This window comes from Fusarium poae, chromosome 4 (genome assembly GCF_019609905.1).
Source record: "Fusarium poae strain DAOMC 252244 chromosome 4, whole genome shotgun sequence".
Classification (NCBI taxonomy): Eukaryota; Fungi; Ascomycota; class Sordariomycetes; order Hypocreales; family Nectriaceae; genus Fusarium; species Fusarium poae.
The window spans coordinates 7,993,376-8,013,158 of record NC_058402.1 but is presented as its reverse complement, the minus strand read 5'-3'; the positions used below and the strand labels follow the sequence as shown (position 1 = coordinate 8,013,158).

The 19,783-nt window shown below is 47.0% G+C and overlaps 10 protein-coding genes across 10 annotated transcripts; 5 read left to right on the top strand and 5 right to left on the bottom strand.

The window, feature by feature from the left end:
* Window positions 1–212: 212 nt before the first annotated feature.
* Window positions 213–1,724, top strand: FPOAC1_012714 (uncharacterized protein; the record flags this gene model as incomplete). The annotated part of the gene is made up of 1 exon (XM_044857064.1): window positions 213–1,724. The coding sequence occupies one exon, from the start codon at window positions 213–215 to the stop codon at window positions 1,722–1,724; it is 1,512 nt and encodes a 503-aa protein (XP_044704377.1).
* Window positions 1,725–2,052: 328 nt separating this feature from the next.
* Window positions 2,053–2,291, top strand: NOP10 (snoRNP complex protein; the record flags this gene model as incomplete). Its single annotated transcript, XM_044857063.1, has 2 exons — window positions 2,053–2,227; window positions 2,281–2,291. The coding sequence occupies 2 exons, from the start codon at window positions 2,053–2,055 to the stop codon at window positions 2,289–2,291; spliced, it is 186 nt and encodes a 61-aa protein (XP_044704376.1).
* Window positions 2,292–2,644: 353 nt separating this feature from the next.
* Window positions 2,645–4,009, bottom strand: FPOAC1_012712 (uncharacterized protein; the record flags this gene model as incomplete). Its single annotated transcript, XM_044857062.1, has 1 exon — window positions 2,645–4,009. The coding sequence occupies one exon, from the start codon at window positions 4,007–4,009 to the stop codon at window positions 2,645–2,647; it is 1,365 nt and encodes a 454-aa protein (XP_044704375.1).
* A 988-nt stretch (window positions 4,010–4,997) lies between these two features.
* On the top strand, window positions 4,998–6,281 carry FPOAC1_012711 (uncharacterized protein; the record flags this gene model as incomplete). The annotated part of the gene is made up of 1 exon (XM_044857061.1): window positions 4,998–6,281. The coding sequence occupies one exon, from the start codon at window positions 4,998–5,000 to the stop codon at window positions 6,279–6,281; it is 1,284 nt and encodes a 427-aa protein (XP_044704374.1).
* A 1,955-nt stretch (window positions 6,282–8,236) lies between these two features.
* On the top strand, window positions 8,237–9,735 carry FPOAC1_012710 (uncharacterized protein; the record flags this gene model as incomplete). Its single annotated transcript, XM_044857060.1, has 3 exons — window positions 8,237–8,623; window positions 8,669–9,622; window positions 9,676–9,735. 3 exons carry the CDS (start codon window positions 8,237–8,239, stop codon window positions 9,733–9,735), a joined length of 1,401 nt encoding a protein of 466 aa, XP_044704373.1.
* A 404-nt stretch (window positions 9,736–10,139) lies between these two features.
* On the bottom strand, window positions 10,140–11,675 carry FPOAC1_012709 (uncharacterized protein; the record flags this gene model as incomplete). The annotated part of the gene is made up of 2 exons (XM_044857059.1): window positions 10,140–11,154; window positions 11,203–11,675. The coding sequence occupies 2 exons, from the start codon at window positions 11,673–11,675 to the stop codon at window positions 10,140–10,142; spliced, it is 1,488 nt and encodes a 495-aa protein (XP_044704372.1).
* Window positions 11,676–12,627: 952 nt separating this feature from the next.
* Window positions 12,628–13,728, bottom strand: FPOAC1_012708 (uncharacterized protein; the record flags this gene model as incomplete). Its single annotated transcript, XM_044857058.1, has 2 exons — window positions 12,628–12,799; window positions 12,848–13,728. 2 exons carry the CDS (start codon window positions 13,726–13,728, stop codon window positions 12,628–12,630), a joined length of 1,053 nt encoding a protein of 350 aa, XP_044704371.1.
* Window positions 13,729–14,092: 364 nt separating this feature from the next.
* Window positions 14,093–15,466, top strand: FPOAC1_012707 (uncharacterized protein; the record flags this gene model as incomplete). The annotated part of the gene is made up of 4 exons (XM_044857057.1): window positions 14,093–14,183; window positions 14,234–14,964; window positions 15,008–15,236; window positions 15,279–15,466. 4 exons carry the CDS (start codon window positions 14,093–14,095, stop codon window positions 15,464–15,466), a joined length of 1,239 nt encoding a protein of 412 aa, XP_044704370.1.
* Window positions 15,467–16,183: 717 nt separating this feature from the next.
* Window positions 16,184–17,775, bottom strand: FPOAC1_012706 (uncharacterized protein; the record flags this gene model as incomplete). The annotated part of the gene is made up of 3 exons (XM_044857056.1): window positions 16,184–16,197; window positions 16,260–16,532; window positions 16,575–17,775. 3 exons carry the CDS (start codon window positions 17,773–17,775, stop codon window positions 16,184–16,186), a joined length of 1,488 nt encoding a protein of 495 aa, XP_044704369.1.
* Window positions 17,776–18,425: 650 nt separating this feature from the next.
* On the bottom strand, window positions 18,426–19,656 carry FPOAC1_012705 (uncharacterized protein; the record flags this gene model as incomplete). Its single annotated transcript, XM_044857055.1, has 2 exons — window positions 18,426–19,484; window positions 19,543–19,656. 2 exons carry the CDS (start codon window positions 19,654–19,656, stop codon window positions 18,426–18,428), a joined length of 1,173 nt encoding a protein of 390 aa, XP_044704368.1.
* Window positions 19,657–19,783: the final 127 nt, after the last annotated feature.

Below are 19,783 nucleotides of genomic sequence, written 5' to 3'. Positions count from 1 at the left end.
TTATTCTTCAACCGCTCTCGTCCTCCTTAACGTCCTTGAAGACGTTAGCTATCCCCCCCGATCGATTGCTGCTGGCTCCGCCAGCATCTGAACAAGCCCCCGTACCTGTGGGCCTACTCTCTCAAACAGACGCCGCATAGTCTGTTTGAGCGGCAGCTAGTGCTCCGCGGTCTCTGCCATCTGGGCAAAGAAAACCTCTCCTAGCCGCTACAATGTTGTCCACTTCGGTCCCCAACAACTGCACCTTCTCGCCTGCCTCGGCCACTCCTCATCTGACAATCAACCATGATGTGGCCGCCGACCTCGACTCGACAAACGCCTTCGAAGGTCCCGAGAAGCTCCTCGAGGTTTGGTTCGCTCCTAGCCCCTCGACTCTGCCTCCTACCGCCGCCGCCAATGGATTAAAGGCTGTTCCTGCTGATACCTGGGTTCCCATGCTCGACATGGTCAACTGCAAGGTCTTGTCTGTTCTCGAGTCTGATACCGTGGACGCTTACCTTCTCTCCGAGTCGAGCATGTTTGTCTTTCCTCACAAGATCATTCTCAAGACTTGTGGAACCACCACTCTTCTTCTCGGTCTTCAGCGCATGCTTCACATTGCTGCCCAGCACGGTTTCCCATACCACAATGCCAACTCGGCCGACGATATCAAGGCCGCCGCGACCCCGTACCGCGTCTTCTACAGTCGCAAGAACTTTTTGTTCCCTGATAGGCAGCAGGGTCCTCACCGTAGCTGGAAGCAGGAGGTCAAGTATCTTGACGACATGTTTGATGGTGGCAGTGCCTATATGGTGGGCAAGATGAACGGTGATCATTGGTACTTGTACCTCACCTCGCCCAATCAGCAGGCCCTTACTCCTCCTCGCACTCCCCAGTCCGAGATTGAAGGGACCAAGATTCCCGTGGGAACCCAGTTTGCGCCCGTTCCTGGTACCTACCACGACGAGACTCTGGAAATCCTCATGACCGATCTTGATCCGGAGAATGCCAAGCAGTTCTATCTGTCGCACGCGAGTGCGGTCGCGAGCGACAAGATGGCTGCCGAGGCAAAGGAAGCTCGCAAGGAAGCCATCAATAGTCTTGGTGGACTTGGCGAGGATGTTGACGAAGTGGACGTTTTCGCCAATGACGCCGACAGCACCATGCTTGATTCCGTCGAGGCTCTCACCACCGAGGGTCACGCATTGGGAACTGTCGTTTCGGAGAGTTGCGGCCTCTCCAGCGTCTACCCAACATCCAAGTATCCCGACGCCCGAGTAGACGCCTACCTGTTCAGCCCCTGCGGCTTTTCCGCCAACGGTGTTGTTCCTCCTCCTTCTTCGGACGAGGGAGGCAAGGGTGAGCACTACTTCACTGTCCACGTCACTCCTGAGCCCCAGTGTTCGTTTGCTTCTTTCGAGACCAACGTTCCCGGCGGACAGAGTGGACGAACCACCACTGAAATCATTGAGCACGTGGTGGACATCTTCAAGCCCGGCCGTTTCAGCGTGACTCTCTTTGAGGCCAAGGGAGCTGCGCAGAACCCATACTGCATGGGTGACGAGGAACCTTCCAACTGGGCTGCCAAGCGCCTTGTTGATCCCGTCCGAGGATATCGTAGAATCGATCGTATCGTTCACGATTTCGAGGATTATGATCTTGTCTTTCGTTTTTACGAGCGTGAGGGATGGGCTGGATCCAAGACTGCTCGAGTTGGAGAGCCTGTTAGTCCTACCTTCAAGTGATGCATCGTGGATAGTTTCGAGGGTTTGAGAGGAGGATGAAATTGAATCTATGGATAATTAGCCAACTGCGTCTGTCCTTAGCTTAATTACTTTGAATAAACATTTGTCGCGAACAAGTTTAATTGCTGTCATCTGAACGCATACTGTAATTTGAGTGGATACTTTCTTTACAGAGGTCTCCACTGACCGCATCCCGATAACGATAAGCCTTGCACGTGACCTTCAGCCCCGTCAAAAAATTCTGTTGCATCGATTTTGAAGCTTCACCCCAAGACAATCGCAACAACAATACCACCACCAGTCTCCAAATACCTCCCAAACCGCTACAATGCATCTGATGTACACTCTCGACGCTCAAGGCAACCGCCTTTACACCTTGAAGAAGGTCGCTCAGGGACAAGTCACCAAGTCCGCTCACCCTGCTCGTTTCTCTCCCGACGACAAGTGGTCGCGCCAGCGCGTTACTCTTAAGCGACGATTCGAGCTCCTCTTGACTCAGCAGAGTATGTGTGAATGTATGGATATATAAGAGCTTTAGTTACTAATAATTGCGCAGAGGAGGAATAAATTGCTCGAATGGATCGATGATCGGCTCAAAGGCTATAGACTCGAAAAAACACGGTCAAACTCGACGATCGAAAGAATTTGCAGGCGACCCACCCCCGATTGTAGACTCGGCGCCTTCGAATCGCTGGGATCAATTGTGCCTTTCGATAAAACAATCGCGGCTCTCGAATCGGTGGAGGTAAATCATGGCTCAATAGCTCGATCAGACTCGTTGGAAAATTGCGACAGATTCGCAAAGTCTACACTAGGATCAGTCGCATGGCGTTACGGTATTAGGTCATGGGCGTTTAAGACACAGTAGTGTTTTCAAAATCAAGTCTTTTTTTTTCTTCTCGTCTACTTTTTTCTTCTCTCTAGTGCTTCTTTTTGGAGTTTACATTTCGTCCTGCTCCCACGCGAATCTTTCCACCGCCACTTGATCGATGCCCTGTTAGTATATCAGGAAGATAATCTTGATCCATGATATCCTTCTTTCTCTGCCTTTTTTGCTCTTCGCCCGCTCTTGTGAATTCCTTCTGATCCTCTGCGAAAATGAGATTCGTACCCCAATTGTTTTGTCCTCCTGCATTCTTGGCAAGACGTCCATTAGAGGATCCGTGAACTGGCTTGGGCACACTGTAGACGTTGCCTCGGTTGTTCCACTGGAAGTTCTTCTTGAGATGGACTTTAAAGTTTCCGTGCTCGTCGGTCGAGCAACTTGTTCGCATGAGCGTGGGCTGGCCGCAGGTAGGACAGAATTGCTTGTCCATTTCTTTTGTGATCTTGAAGCAGCCGTGGCAGCGTAGGACCCAGTTCTTGAGATGTGTGATTCGTGCGAGGGAGGGAGCGACGAGGTTGAGGTTCATTCGTAGGGCGACGTTTTGCATGGCGTAATCAGAGGTGAGAACGGCGGCTTGGAGGGTTTTTTGGACGGGAGTTGAAGGGAGGGCAGCGCCGGCGGATGCTGCTTGGTGTTTCTTGAGGTTGGAGGGTGTGATCCAGCCGCCCTCATCGTCGGAGGCTTCATCTTCAGAGGCTTCTTCAACGGCTTCGATGGACTCGTCGACTTTTTCGCCGGAAGCCTGGGGTGACTCGGTGTCTGCAGAGTCTTTGGCGGGTTCGGTCGTCTCTGCGGTCTCTGTGGTGGGCTCCTTGGGGGCTTCTGTCTCTGTGGTCTCTACAGTTTGTGTAGTCCCTGCAGTCGCCTCTGTATCCTTGGCCTCTGTATTTTCGGGTGAAGACTCTGCGACAGGCTCAGACTCGACGGGAGGCTCGACAGACTCTGCAGCAGGCTCGATAGCCAACTTGTCAACGGCATTCTCCAAAGACTCCTCCTTTTCAGCAGCCTTGGGTGGTTTGCCATTAACACTCTTTTGACCAGGAACCTTTCTCAATCTCCAATCTCCTCCATTTCTCTCGCACTCAAGTTCATAACCCAAAGCCAAAACTTCAATATCGGGCTTGCTGAGAACAGCCAAATCACCAGTTCTGCGCGCAAAATCTCGAATAACCTTGACGCTTTCTGGTTTGGGCGATCGAAGAGTGACAAAAGGGAGAAGAGTCGTCTCTACTCTTGATCGAGTGGCGGCATCTCGGATTTCGGAAATGATGACGGGAAGAGTGTAAAGTTGTTCGGCTTTGGCGCGGAGTGTATTCGCGGGAGGGTCGTTCTTGATAAGAGGGCCTGTATCGAGGACAAGGCTGTGAATAGGCTTGAAGGCGGGTGCGTCTGAAGCCATGGTGATTTAATTGATTGGGAGTGATTGTTTGCGTGGGGTTTGGTGATAATTTGTGGTGTTGATGGCGGGGCAGACTTTTACGATAAGATAACAGTGATAAGATAGATATTTTTCACATGACATTATGATGCATTAACTGCATTGGACATTAGGCCATCATGGCCCTAGCTATATTTTTTTTTTTGCTTACTCATTTTTCTTTACTGTGTTCACGTACATATTGCGCCATTGACATAAAGGGCGTTGACTTCACAGGGCGTAGTCGACAAGACATGGAGAGCAGCTGGTGGATTAATAATGGAGAATTGCGCCAAAACTTACCTTTGGAGGCTTCGCTTAACAGCTGTGGCTTTTTTTTATTGTCTGGTGACTCACTTTCAGAGACAAAACGATATTTTTGGTCGAGATGACCTCTTTTGATCATGTCCGTTGTCGGATAGAAATGTCAGCCACGGATGAATAGCTTCCTTTTGATGATGGTGAGAGCAAAAAGACATTCAGCAATATTGATGCCAGTGAATGTCGCATCAACAGACTAGAAACTGATCACTCGATTTTTACGTACAAAACAAGAGAGGCTCCACTGATCAAGACATCTACAGGTGGGTCTGTAGAAGAATTGGGGATTTTAACGACTTCAATTTCAACTTTATCAATCAGATAAAATAGTACAAAAAAGTAACAGGACTACTAAAATCTGATTCAGCTTGGACTGTTCATACTTTCAGTTTTGGGATGATGCAATTGAACTATTCGCTGATTGATAACCGAAGTCGGCGCTTGTCGAAATGCGCCCTACAACTTGTACTTGTCAAGCTAACACGGTATGGATCAGTCACAATGGGTCAATCACCACAGGGCGTAGAGAAGACATTGATATATATAAAGGCTGTGGTCAACTTTGGTAGACTCAATCAAATTTAAGAGTACATCTTTAAGTACATCAACTTGTTTAGCTTCAGCATCTTGATCTGGTCAGCTCATCAAAATGTCACTATCTGAGAAACCCTTTTCGTCTCACGTCGACGTCCAAGTCGGCAAACTACCTTCAACTCCTCCAGAGTATGAACATCTCGGTATTCATCGAGACGGAAGTTGTCAACCTTGGGGAGCAGCACATGCTCTGGCTTCTACAATAAAGGGAAAGATGTCCAGGAAACCTGAAGTGCAGATTTCCATCAACCGTCACTTCAACTCAAAGGTGTATACCACCAACTCGGAGGTATCTGGTGTTGTTTCTATCACTCCTGCGAGAAACACTCGATTCGATCATGTTGATATCTCTCTCGATGGAATAACCGAAACGAGAAGGGATGGTCCTGATATGACACACATGACGAGCCATCGATTCCTTCGACTCGAAATGCCTATCGACGAATTCGAATATCCTCCATCCAGCATTCTTTCCGCTGGAACAACATATACTTTTCCATTTATTTTCAACGTCCCAGCTCATCTCACAACCAAAGCCTGTACTCACACGACCGTCTCGGAAGATGTATGGGAGCGCCACATGTGTCTTCCTCCTACATTGGGAGGCTGGGAGAAAGACGACATGGCTCCCAATATGGCACGAGTTAGCTACAGCGTCAAAGCATTTGTTCTTGCACGAACCAAGACGGGATTTCAAGCTATCCTTGGAAATTATCACCGCATCAACGTTATCCCTACATCTTTCGAAGAACCACCCCTGAACATCACCGAACGAGACGATCTGTATAAAATCGAAAAGTCGAAAAAGGTGCGAAAGAATATCTTTTCTGCTTCACAAGGACGAATTTCTGCGGTGGCAGCTCAACCGGCTGCTGTACATCTCAGCAAGGAGGGCTACGAAGCGACTGGATCTTGTATCCCCATCAGTTTCACGTTTGAGCCTTCTTCTGCAGACGTGACTCCTCCTCAGATTACATCGGCATCTATGAAGGTCTATTCACATACTTGGTTCCGAGACCAACCGATGCGAAACCTACCTACTGTGGGATCACAAGTTGCCAACTTTGGATATCCGTATTCTGTTTCTCTACCAAAAGCTGAGACCAAGATTGAGTGGACTCAGAATGTGGATATGAAGTCTACAAAGAACTCGCCTATTTTTCACACGGCTACAGTCCAACTTCCGTTTGAGTTACCTACAGTTGACAAGATGTTTGTGCCGACATTCAACTCGTGTATCGTGGCGAGAGCATATACTGTCAAGGTTGTTTTGGAGGGAGATGTCAAGATTGACTTGATGGTTCCTGTGCAGGTTGTTATGGGGTCACCTGATGTTTAATTTGTTTTCTGGAGTTAAGTGTTTAGTGAAAAGATATCCTAGCGAGCGTTTAGAGTTAATAATATTAGTTTTCTTACATACCCTGATCCTGGATGATGAACAATTATGCATATCTTAGATGAACGTTGAATCTTGTTATTGTGGATTTTGACGAGGTGTCGCTAGAGTCTACGTCCTCACAGTACTGGATGCTTTTTAAAGATCTGCCAAGTATGCTATATATTTTTACAGCATATATCACATCTAAGAAAACATTTAACGTATCTCAAGAGTCAAGTCAGACAGACTGTCTATCGACAAAAATAATAACTTTACATCACCTACCCTACGTCAGTTGATCGGCATAACGTTACCTCACCGGGCCATGCATAAAAATAGTGCAACGGTTGCCTGCCAAGATTCCATCAACTGCCGTCTCGAATTGAACAATTTCCCCAAATTCATCATTGACCCTCTTCTGATCTTTACTTTCCTTGACATTCCAGAGTCTAGACTGACTCTCCTGATGCTTATACCGGGGTCGGCCGTTTACGGAAAGTCTCATTGACTCGTTGCATTTAGATCTACCTGGTCTGTGAGCAGCAAGTTTTTTCTCGGTTCCACAGATATTACGAGAGAAAAATCAGTCGAACCAATGTGAGAGTGACGTGAGTAATCGGTTGTGTTTCAATGACGGATTATTATCAAGATAGGCCTTTTTAGATAGGCGATGTTTTTTGTGCATTGATGATTTATATAGGAAGGAAACGCCGAATACCGAGTTTCGTGTTTTGGGTTTGAGAGATGAGGTTTGGAGTACAGTGAGATGTCAGTGATTGAACACCTGTTTAGTGGTGTTGATTATCAGGTATTTAGTGGTGGTCTAGTGGCGGTTCAGTGACGGCACAGTAGATTCCAGCGACTGTCCACTGACGTCCAGTGACCAACCTCTGTAGGTTAGTGGTCATCCCCCCGAGTCAAGTGATTAGCCGCGTCTCATCCGTCTCATCCATCGTACCATCTGCATAACACATTCTCCGAATTCATCACCAACGCCCGCGCAGCCGCGCTATCAATGGAAGGGAAAACCCTCATGGTCAATGCTTCTTGCTTACCATTGGGGGCGCTATCAAGCCCCTGCAAACCTTTATCATCTCCCCACGAACCAATTGAACACCTTCACCCCTGGCTAGCACCCTTCGAGAAGGGTTCTCGTGCGGTTTCTATGCCAAGCAGAAGTCGGCCAAGCCGCTGAGAAAAACTCTTCGGATGCGACTGACGTACAGACTCGTGCGATATCCTCACGGAGCCGACCTGGCCAAGGCTGTTGATCTTGGCATGTCCAAAACGACTCTCGGCACTTGATTCAAAACTCCCCCAAGATGAATCATCCTCTCCGCATTTTGCAACAGTATCGTGTACGTAAAAACGTGCAGTCTCCTCAACTTAATCTCTCGCCTCTTTGCGGAGAATCTGTGTCAACTGGAACCATTTCTGGGACCAACTCTGGGGAGAATCCATCGGGAGTATTCTTGACTAATGCAAACGTGACTGCAGCCAAGCAAAAGCCCGTATGAGGCTCTTTTCCGACCCGCTTTATGTAATCGAAAGACCAGCATCCAAGCTCGAGCCTCATGAGGACGGAGATTCGGCACCGCATAGAGCTTCATTTTACGAGAGAGAAATGCAGCGACCTGGGGATGGAGCGTTCGAGTCTGGGGTAGTCTCTCCCAAGATGAGGAGATTCAACATGTCACAGAAACTGGGCCCAGGCAAGAATCGCCTCTTGTCTAGTCATCGGGTGGACCGTACACCACCATATCTTTGACCCACAGACTCTTCCTCTGCGACTACAAAGATCGGCCTCATTCTCGGTTTCTTCCTCTTATCTTGTCTTGTTCTTTATATTGTGTCCATTCCTCCTATTGTTTCTCATCATCTTTCTCTTCATCTTCAACCCTCATACTACAATCACCATGGACCAAATTCACCAGTCTGAACACCAGGCTCCCACAGACAAGAAGAGACACTCAGTACCAGACATGTTTGACAACAGTGCAGGCGAGATCGCCGTTTGCGACATGGAGAAGCAAAAGGCTGCAGAGGGTAACGCTCACTTCCACCGTCTTGGATGGAAGAGATTGACGGTCGTTTTGATCGTCGAGGCTATTGCCCTTGGATGCTTGTCGCTTCCCTCTGCTTTTGCCACCCTTGGCATGGTTGCTGGTGTTATTCTTACTGTCGGTCTCGGCTTTGTTGCCATCTACACTTCTCACGTCGTCGGTCAAGTCAAGCTTGCCTACCCCCAAGTTTCTCACTATGCCGATGCTGGTAAACTCATGTTTGGCAAGTTCGGATACGAGGTTAGTTCCCTGATACATTAATGCCTTCAATTCTAACATTCGCAGCTTGTCGGTGTCATGTTCTCCCTCCAACTCATCTTCCTCGTCGGATCCCACTGCTTGACAGGAACAATCGCCTTCCTCAACCTTACCGATAATGGAACATGCTCTGTCGTCTTTGGCGTCGTCTCTGCGATCATCCTCCTCATTGTCGCTATCCCTCCTTCCTTCGCCGAGGTTGCCATCCTTGGTTACATCGACTTTGTCTCCATCATCCTCGCTGTCGCCATCACCATTATTGCTACCGGCATTCAGGCTAGCAACTCTGACGGTGGCATGTCTTCTGTCAACTGGTCAGCCTGGCCCAAGGACAACCTCAGCTTCACCGACGCCTTCATCGCCATCACCAACATTGTCTTTGCTTACTCCTTTGCTGTCTGCCAGTTCAGCTTCATGGATGAGATGCATACCCCTGGAGATTATGTCAAGTCTATCTGGTCTCTTGGTCTGATTGAGATTGGTATCTACACTCTTACCGGTGCCCTCATCTATGCCTTTGTCGGCCAGGATGTCAAGTCTCCCGCTCTTCTCTCTGCCGGTGACCTCATCTCTAAGATCGCCTTTGGTGTTGCCCTTCCCGTCATCTTCATTTCTGGATCCATCAACACCACAGTCGTTGGTCGCTACATCCACGGACGTGTCTTCAAGGACTCCATCATCCGCTACATCAACACCAAGATGGGTTGGATCACTTGGTTGGTTCTCGTCACTGTCATCACCGTTGTCGCTTTCGTCATCGCCGAGGCCATCCCCTTCTTCAACGATCTTCTGTCCATCTCCTCCTCCCTCTTCATCTCGGGCTTCACTTTCTACTTCCCTGCCATTATGTGGTTCATGCTCATCTGCAAGGGACCCTGGTACTCCAAGGAAAACCTTCCTCTCGCCATCGCCAATGGTCTGATCTTCATTATTGGCATGATTGTCCTTGTCGGTGGAACCTACGCTTCCATTGACGACATTGTAAGTTCGCCTCTTGTTATCTTTACGATCCACACTCGCTAACAAACCCTTAGATCCTCAAGTTCCACCACGGTGAGGTCCGCGGTGTCTTTACTTGCGAGCCCATTGCTTAAGCGACGATACCTACCAATGAGCATTTTTTATTAGCGATGATTTTAGTTGTACATTACCAATTGAACATTTATGACCCCATCTTTATCTCTTGAATCGGACCGTGAATGGATCTGCACATGTTTTATTCCGATTAATTTACGTCACTTGATGTTTTATTTGGAGAAAAATTGGAGTATTTGCGATGTCCTTTGATTGGCGCGCAAATTTTTCATGATCGACACGGCGATAAGATAACGGTAGTTGATGCAAGGATATGCCGGTAATGCCGCTGTACGGAGATGGAGTTGGGGAGTATCTTTAAACGGATATAACGGACAAGATGATACATATCCAGTAAAGTTCACATGGAATCATGTCAAATGAAAGATGAAGAGCAACAAGTCAAATCAATTCATGTATCTGTCTAAACTCCTCGATCTTGACAATACTTGTTCACCTCCTTGGTCAACTGAGCCTTCTTGGTAACAACATTATCCATAATCTTCTTGACCAAGATATAATCATCCTGAGTCAAAGAACCACCTCCATTCCACACCCCTTCCTCCAAAATTGCCCAAAGACCAGATCCCTTGGCAACTTCTTCCATTAGGTCCATCACCGCACCAAGCTGGTTAGGTAGCCATGTAATGATTGGGCTTCCTCCTGTAGCTGTGGGATGAAGTGTGTGTTTGATGATGTACTCTCGAGTAAACATCCAGTGTCGCCATCTGAAACTACGGATATGATCCAAAAGACGGAGATACAGTACTGCAAGGCCATGGTCACCGGATTTGGTGAGGAAATCTCGTACGCCGACTTCAACAGCTGTTTCTCGAACGTACTTGAGGAATGCGCGGTGAGGCTTGGGTCGGTATTCTCTGAACTCGACGAGAATGTCTGTCAATGGGTTCTTGGGCATAGGGACTTCGCAGATGTGATCCAGAAGAGGAATGATGGCGTCGTTGGCTCCTGATTCTCCTCTAAAGAATTGAGGCTTGTCGTCGTATTGTCCTTCGTACACTACACCGTCGGGAAACATGGATTGCTTGGTGATGCCGTAGATGAAAGTTCGGTAGGTCATGTAATCTTTGGGAAGGGATTGACTCCACATACCCTCCATGTTGGTCTCGATGATTTGCATACTGTTGAGGATGAGTTCCAAGCTTGCCTTTGCTTCGGCGATTTTGGTTGCTGTGTCGGTCTTTTCTGTGGCTGCGAGGAGATCTACTGCTCCTTCGATCAAACCGCCTGTTTGAGCGACCATGTGAATGTGTGTGAGGATGAAACCGGCTTCGGAAGACTTGGGGTCGAGACCCTTTTCGAAGGCGCGGACGAGTCGGATGTTGCTGTAGTCATCGTGGCCTTGTTCAGGGTGGACGAGCCAGTAGTTGTATAGTGCGTACGAGGCAGCGTAGGACATGAAAGCGGGAATATCGAGACTGTAAAGTTAGTTAGTGAGAGTTGTTAAAAAGGAAGAGGGAACGTACATCTCTGCACACTTGACAAGAGGTCCGGCGATACACTTGGGTAGAGTCTGTCTTCCAAGACCGTATCCACCATCATCACTCTTGCTGTAATGTTCCCAGCATGGCTCAAGAAGATAAGAAGAAGCGATGAAACTATAATCGCGGAATGCAGCAGTGATAGCAGCCATGTCCTTCTTATCAGTGCCAGGAACGACGAGGTTATCAATCTCGGAGGTCAAATCAGGAAGACCTCCATTGTCGATGACAGGACCAAGACCATAGGTAGCGAGAAGACCTGGTGTACCGTCTTCCTTCTGGATAGGAATATCATTGAGAAGATTCGACACGGGGTCGAATTGAGATGGAAGTTTGGCGAGAGGAAGAGAAAAAGGCAAGTATCCTGTACGAGTGGTGATAGTAAAAGGATCTTCGCCCTCTGGAAGTTCAGAGGGGTCTTTGCGAAGATAGGGGAAGAGGGTGTTTGCAGCTGCCATTTTTGTGAATGATGATGATGAATTTTTCGAGTTGGTTGATTATAGAGATAAAGTGAATGAATTGGCTTGTTCTATATACATTGAGGCCGGAACTGACTATCGTGGCCGGAACAGTTTCCGGCCATTACGCCCTTGTTGAACAAAGAACTTTACAATGATAGCCGATGATACCCTGGACGAACGATTGATAATGGAAATAGTCTCGTGATGGGGGTTAGTTTAGACTAACGGCAAGGTCGGTATTGAGGCCGTGTCTTTTACCCCGCGATCGAGGGGTTGATATCTAAATACCTAGATTGTTATATGTTCTTTGTTCGTGATGTCCACGGATGTTTGTTGAGTAGAGAGTCATGTCAACCTTCTTCTACACCGCCTCAACCACGTATAGTGAATCTATATCCTATTCGATATCTCGTACTCGCCAAGTAAAAGAAACATTAGATCACGAGTCGTAATACAATCCCTCCAACTCGCTGCTCATCTGATCAAGCCTTGTAGTTTTTAGACAAGGGGTGGCGGTGTGGGGAAAAAAAAGTTCGCCTTGTCATGACAAGACAATAGACTACGTCTTTAGCGCTACAAGCTAATGCCCGCCTTAATTTGACAAGCTGGGGTAATCGAGTAATTGATAGCTGGGGTGATGATGACTGGAAAAGATGGTCTGCGCCTTGTTTGAACATGAGATTGTAAGATTGTTTTGAAGAGATGGGATTGGACAATTGAGGGAGTGTTATCTCAGAGGGGTACACGTGATAGGAGTTTGACATGAACTGCCGTGAGGAGATTGAGTGATGGAACAGGGGGATATTGTGACAAGGTTTGATGAATGTTCTGGAAGAAATATTCTAGATTTCTACCAAGGTGCAGCGTAGAGACAGTAGATACAAAGATAGTTTATGGTTTAAATCAAGTCATCCGGATCGTAGAGTCTGAAAGCCATGTACAAGATCTATCAATCCCTGTGAGGAGCTTCGTCAAACAACTTTCGTAGTCTTTCATCCAACCACTCAACATCCTTCATATTCCCCGGTGGTCCTCCAGCCCAATGTCCCCAAATCGAAGGATAAACATCAAGTTGCGCATTACTTCCCATACACTTGACTTCATACTCTGAATCCTCAGGCCTATAAACGATTAGGAACTTATCCAAAAAGGCAATAGAAAAGACTTACGGAAAATAGAGATCAGTCTTGCTAGGAAGAACAAGTATCTTTGCTTGAATAGAAGCCATCGCCTTTTCAAAATCTCCGTTGTATGGCTCTTGCTTGCTTACATCCCCGCTCTGCCATGTTTGAAGCATGACGAGTAAATTCTCTGGGTCTTTGCCAAGAGCCCACTTCTCCCAGAAATCCTGCATGAATGTTTCAAGATCAGGAGCGTTGTAGAATGTCTTGAAGAGTTCTTGTCGGTAGAATGCTTGGGAGAAACCCCATCCTGCGTATCCCCGACCAAAGGCTTTCAAACCGACTTCTTTTTCCTTGTCGGTCCATTTTCTGTCGTTTTCTGATTTAACACGGCCTAGGATACTCCCTGCTGAGCTTTGTCCTTTTGCTGCTAAAAGTGCGGATTTGACACCTTCGAGAAAAACTTGGTTGTGAAGAGATGTTTTTGCGGAACCGCAGAAAGGAACGCAGATATCCATGAAATTAGGATATTGAGTTGCCCATTGGAAAGTTTGAGCTGCGCCCATTGACCAACCGAGTACAGCGCGGAGATGGTTTATTCCCAAATGGGTCATGAGTTGATGCTGAGCTTTGACATTGTCGTAGAAAGATACATCAGGAAAAGGATTGATGTCTGAGTTGGAAGGACTTGTAGATTGTCCATTTCCGAATAGAGCTGTTATTATGATAAAGTATTTTTCTGGGGAAAGGGTTTTGTCTTTGCCGATGAGCCATTCATTGTCAGAGATGGATCCTGAGAACCATGAAGGGTAGAGAACTGCGGGTGAAGATGGATCACCAAAAGTTTTGTAAGAGATCCATGCTTTAGGCAATACTTTTCCGTTCTGAAGATGAAAGTCTCCTAGAGAGTAATTTTTGATATCAGTCATTTTGATTGAAATGGTTTGTTGATGATTGCAACTGACGCGTCATGACATGCTCATATATCCCCGCTCCAAGACATGTTCCCCTCACATTCATGTAAATAAGGTCACACTACGACTAGTTCCGCCCTGTCTTGACATGTAACCACCTTCTTTATCTGGAAGTAGCATCATCACGCGTCACACGACGTGCAGTTCTAGCTTATCTCTTATCTCGTGCGGAGATGCGGAGGTGCGGCATGATAAGTAAGTAGCATCCATCATCTTATCTCTGTCTCTGTCTGTATCATTATTACATTCGTACTCAGTATATAAAAAGATCAATTGAATCAATTAGACTATCATTATCATTGCAAAAAAAAAAAAAAAAATGTCTCGAAAAATCAGAACTGCTCAGTCCGTCTCTTTCGATATTCCCGCCTCTGAGCAACCTCATCTGCACAACAGATGGCATCCAGAGGGTATGTTTGTGCATCTCTTTTTTATAAAACCCACTCTAATAATAAACCAGTTCCAAGTATTGCCACTGTCGAACCAGGAGAGACAGTCAAGATTGAATGTCTTGATTGGACAGGTGGACAGATCGGAAACAACGATAGTGCCGATGATGTTCTCAATGTTGATCTCACAAAGATTCATTATCTCACTGGACCCTTTGATATAAAAGGCAGTGAACCTGGTGATTTACTCGTCGTCAACATCACAGATATCCAACCCTTTGATCACTCACCTTGGGGTTTCACCGGCATCTTTGCAAAGAACAATGGTGGCGGTTTCCTCAGTGAGCATTATCCCGATGCAGCCAAAGCGATCTGGGATTTCGATGGTGTCTATTGTTCGAGCCGTCATATCCCAGGTGTTCGATTCCCGGGATTGATTCACCCTGGTATTCTCGGCTGCGCACCGTCTGCTGAGATCTTGGCGGAATGGAACCGTCGTGAAGGAGATCTTGCTACTTCGATGGCTAGTTCGCATCCTGATCAAGTGGTTGCTCAACCTCCTCTTGAGACTAATGCTCACGGTGGACAAGCCAAGGGTGATGTTCTGGCTAGAATCGCAAAAGAGGGAGCGAGGACTATTCCTGGAAGACCTGAACATGGAGGAAATTGTGACATTAACAATATTTCTCGAGGATCAAAGACGTATCTTCCCGTTCATGTTGCGGGAGCCAAGTTTTCTGTGGGAGACCTTCACTTTAGTCAGGGCGACGGCGAGATTAGTTTCTGTGGTGCTATTGAAATGGTAAGTCTTCCGAACCCATTATTTGATCTTGCTGACATTGTAGGCTGGCATCATTACTATCAAATTCGACCTCATCAAAGGTGGAGTCAAGTCGAGAGGCCTCAAGAGTCCGGTTTATCGACCAGGAGACATGGGTCCTACCTTTAGTCCTTCACGATATCTCACCTTTGAAGGATTCTCCGTCGATGAGCAAGGAAAGCAGCATTTCATGGATGCAACAATCGCCTATCGACAATCTTGTCTCCGTGCGATAGAATATCTCAAACAATTCGGTAAGACTCTTTTTATTTCGTATGACAATTGCTAATTATTAGGCTACTCTGGCGAACAAATCTACCTCCTCCTGTCCTGTGCACCAATTAGAGGAGCTATTGCTGGTATAGTCGACATTCCCAACGCCTGTACCACGCTGGGTATACCCTTAGATATTTTCGACTTTGACATTTCCATCGAAAGTGAGCCCGTTGCTAGGAATCTGGGAGCTTGTCCAATTTCTCGCTAAGTTTGGAGGCCAACATCGCGTTTGAACTCTTGCAGCCATTCTGCATTGTCGACGGGCGTTTGGTTCCATGGATCATCGCTGAACTATTAGCGGTGAAATTGTAAGGAGCAGGAGACTTACTCGTCGTATAGGATCCATCTTGCTTGGTATTTAAGTTCATCGTCACTTGGGATATGACGATTCGGATTGTTGGGTGACATTGTAGTCATGACGAATCTTGAAAGTTCTCTCTTTAACCTTCGGTAGCTGTTGTTGTCGTTTATAAAGAATGGAGTTGCTGTTCGAACTTTGTTTCTGATCAAAGGTCTTGATTCTGCCTGTACTGATATCGCAGGTATTTCAGGTACACCTTCCGGGGACAATGATCTGTTTTCCGTCATCCATGGTTGACTCAATGAAATATCCAACTCCATTGAGGAATCCATAGGCACAGAAGTGTCAGTCTGACCCCATAAGAAATAAGAATCGTTCATTGATTCGTTCGCCATCGAGACCAAAGCTGAAGCACGCTGTCTCAACGGGGCGAGCCAACCAGTCGAACTCCAAGCTAGCCTCATCAGAAAATCAAGGAATCTTCTCGATGGATTTGGGGAAGATATTTCAGTTCGACTGAGAACATTGCACGCTTCTTGCTGTAGCTCTGCATCGGACGGAAAATGACCCATGGATGTATGTGCCGCCATGTATTGTTGCAAGGTAGCTTCCAACTCGCAGTTTTCAAAGATATTTCCCTTTCCATTGATTTTTAGTTGACTGAGTCGCGATTCAGCTAATTGTTTCGTTGGACGTAGACGTGCTTGGTTGGCGATTTCGGTAGATGACATGAATATATCCCATAACCAGGACGGAGACGAAGATGCTGGGTTGATGGAGATGACTTCGGCACCTAAAATGACTGAACATGCTTCAAAGTGGAGTTCCAAATCAGGAATATCGTGTTGATGACGGTTACTCATGTAATACTCCAGTTCTAATTTGATCAGCTCGTATGCGCTCGTTGGTGTGTCTGCTGGTCCTTTTGTAGCAGCAAACGGCAAAGGCGAGTTTCGTTCGTGATGGATAAGATCTAAAGGTCAGCACATCGAAACTCATAGACATAAAAACTCACATGGTGGCATGGCATTATCAATCCTATCGATGATTTTTGCCTCGAATCCCCAATCACCCTTCCAATGCTCCATCGTGTTGCCTGCTTTGAAGTGATCCGCCAAATGATCCACGCGACTCGCCCATGTAGTGAGACTAACACCGCAGAAACCGCATCTCGATCGAATCTCCTCCGTCATGACTTTCCATTCATCCATGGGCCATTTCAAAAACTTGGACATGTGTACTAATCGCAAATGTTGCTGTAGGTGATCTTTTCGGTGGTATGTCCTTTCTTCGATGGGCCTTTGGATGCATGCGCTTTGGTTGTGTCCATCGAGATGTGTCTTGTCGGGATTCTTCAGACCACAAAATACACACAATAGCCCTTCTTCGGGATGAATTGCTGTTGGTCCTTTTGGTGAACATACCCAGTTCTCCAATGAAAGATGAAGAGACTTTTCGTGCCTCTGCCAATCGTACTTTGTCTTGAACGTCTCGGTACAGAATGTGCATTGGTATGTGTTTTGCGCTTGAAGCAGATTAGTTCTGACTTCTTGTCTTCTCATCTTTGTACGTCTTCTGCGGCCGTGACGTTTAAAAATGTCGAATGAAGTGGATGATTGTCTCGAATGAGCAGAACTATAAGATCCGGAATCATGACTGGATACAGATGTTCCTCTGCTGCTTATCGATGACCCGTTGCTTCTTGTGCGACCTTGTCTTCCGAAAGCCGCGACAGCCCGAGAAATGTCATCGACGGTAGCAGCTTCATGTTCTGGGGGAGAATTGGCCCATCGCTGGAGAGGATTCATGGCTTCAAAGGGGGCAGGAGTAGGTCGTCGTCTGGGCGTATCGATGGGTGTGTGATGACCGGAAGAGTTTCCCGAGTCGTCGTTTCGAAACATGGGCGATGTCGGCCTGGACAAATGAACTTTCATTCGTCGTCTGGCGTTGGCAAACCAATTGACAACCTGTTGCCTGTTGAGACCGGTTTGTTCTTGAAGATCCTGCACATCTTGAATACTCGGGTACGGATGCCGTTCATGGGCCGCGAACCAATTTCTCAAGATCTTGACGCTTTCAGACGAGAAGCGGTTTCCGATTTTGGGTGGAGCAGCCGATGTTTGAAGAATTCCTGGAGAGATTGTGTCTGGTTCAATACCCAAAGTCGAAAAATCCAAGTCGGAAAACAATTGATTATCCCTGTTCGTTTCTTCCATTTTGATAGAGAATAAAAGATGAAAAAGGTTATTATTAGGGACATTGCGGCGAAGAATCCGACATGTCCAGCAAGGGCGGAGATCCACCCGTTCTTGCCGTCTTGGTTGATGAGTCAGGAAGCCACTAACAAACACAAACTTCATGATGTTAGCAGATTAGGAATAGCATGGATTGGCAAAGAACAATTAATACATAAATGTTAATACATAAAAAAGTTACAGGATTTTATATCTAAAGGTTACTAGTTTGTGAATAAGACTTCGATTCTAGCGGATCAAGCAAGACCTGGTAGTCTGGAGAAAGGTCACGTGACTGTTGGTGCATATTCGTTGAACTTACTCGTTGGCTAGCCGGGAGGGGGTGCCAACTAAGCAAGCTTAGTTGGCCACAAAAGTATGAGACAAGGCGAAAAGTGTGAGACATCCCGGAAGATGCCCACTTGGCGTGATTTGCACCAAAATACCATTTTTTTCAATCAAATGACACTCAAATCTTGTCAAAATAGGCTCAAACTGATGAAAAGGCGTAGTTTGAAGCTTCTATTGATTTATTGGCTATTTCAGAGTGGGAGAAATGACTGCGACGGCTCTGGTGATGCTCTGGCAAGGGAAACAGCTTCCCTGCCAAAATGTGCCGTATATCTGTTTTCTTAGCCAATAAGGCTATCTTCTTGTGCCGTTCTTATTCCCCTGATGATATCACGAAGTGACTCATGAAGCTGCGTGTGGTGTTGATAGGGACAAGGAGTTGAGGGAAGTGTAGGTAGTGATGACTCAGAGTCAGGTGCACAGGGCGGCGATGAGGGCATCTCGACTTCGCTGCCGCCGGCGACTTCAATTACAGGAAGAATCTCGTCTTCTTCATCCATTTCCTCGTGCTCGTGTGCTTGTGTGAGGTTGAAAGTGACCGTATCATCACTGTGAGGGAGGCCGGTGAGATCAACGGCGCTGAGGGGCTTCGCGGCATACTGTGCCTTGCGGATAGCTTCACGCACATCATCAGGGAGTTGTGTATCTATCATATAGCCGTCAGTCTCTTCTTTCAGTGCTTGAGTCATTTGTGAACGCTGTGTATCCATAGATAAATAGTCATATTGCTTCCCTGTGTGCTCCAACCACTGCTTGAACTGCAGCCTCTTTGGTATGCCGTTGACGATAACTTCTTTATTCTCTCGCCACTCATCCTTGAGGCGGTTCATCTCCTTGATGATGACAGATCGTGTGAATCGTATACCCTGCTTATGTTGCTTCTTCTTATCGTCGGCGATAGCCTCCTCTTGTTGATCTCGCAGATCTTGCAGCGATACTGTAGGAATAAGGTCAGAGACAGTCTTTGCGCGGCGGCCTCGCTTTCTCTCGTGATACCGCTTTTCGATGCGAGTTCTTCGATCATCCACGTACTTTTTGATAACATCCTCAAGCACCACAGCTTCATGAACGATGTTGCGAATGTGCCGGAGCCCTGCGAGCGTAGGAGAACTGAGGATATCGTGATATCGCTCGCCGATGGTCTCGGCGGTGCTGGAAGCGGCGTGAAATCGCATATCTGAGGGAAGAAGTGAGAAATGAGCAGGCGTGAAGGTCTTCTTCTTCTTGAGCTGCTTCCTGAGAAGATATTCTATGGCAGGTCGGTCTGTGGGAGGGTAGATGCCCGTTTTTTGGAAGCCCGAGATGATGTGAGCGGCAGTGAAGCCTTCATTAAAGATCTCCTGATTTTGGTGAGAAAAGGGGCCTTTTTCGGTGAAGGCTGATTAAGAAGGCACATACCTGAAAAGCTCCTGCAAAGGCACGCCGGCCAAAGGTAAGATTTCCCTTCCGCAACGCCTCACGAAGCTTCTTCTGATGCGCTTCCTTCAGAAATTGAAATACGCCTACATCCATTGGCTGGAGTATATGCGTTGAATGAGGCGGAAGAAATGCTACGAGAATATTGAACTTTATCATATATTCTCGTAATTCGAATGAGCCGTGGCCTGTGAAGCCGTCGATAACGAGCAGCCGCCATACA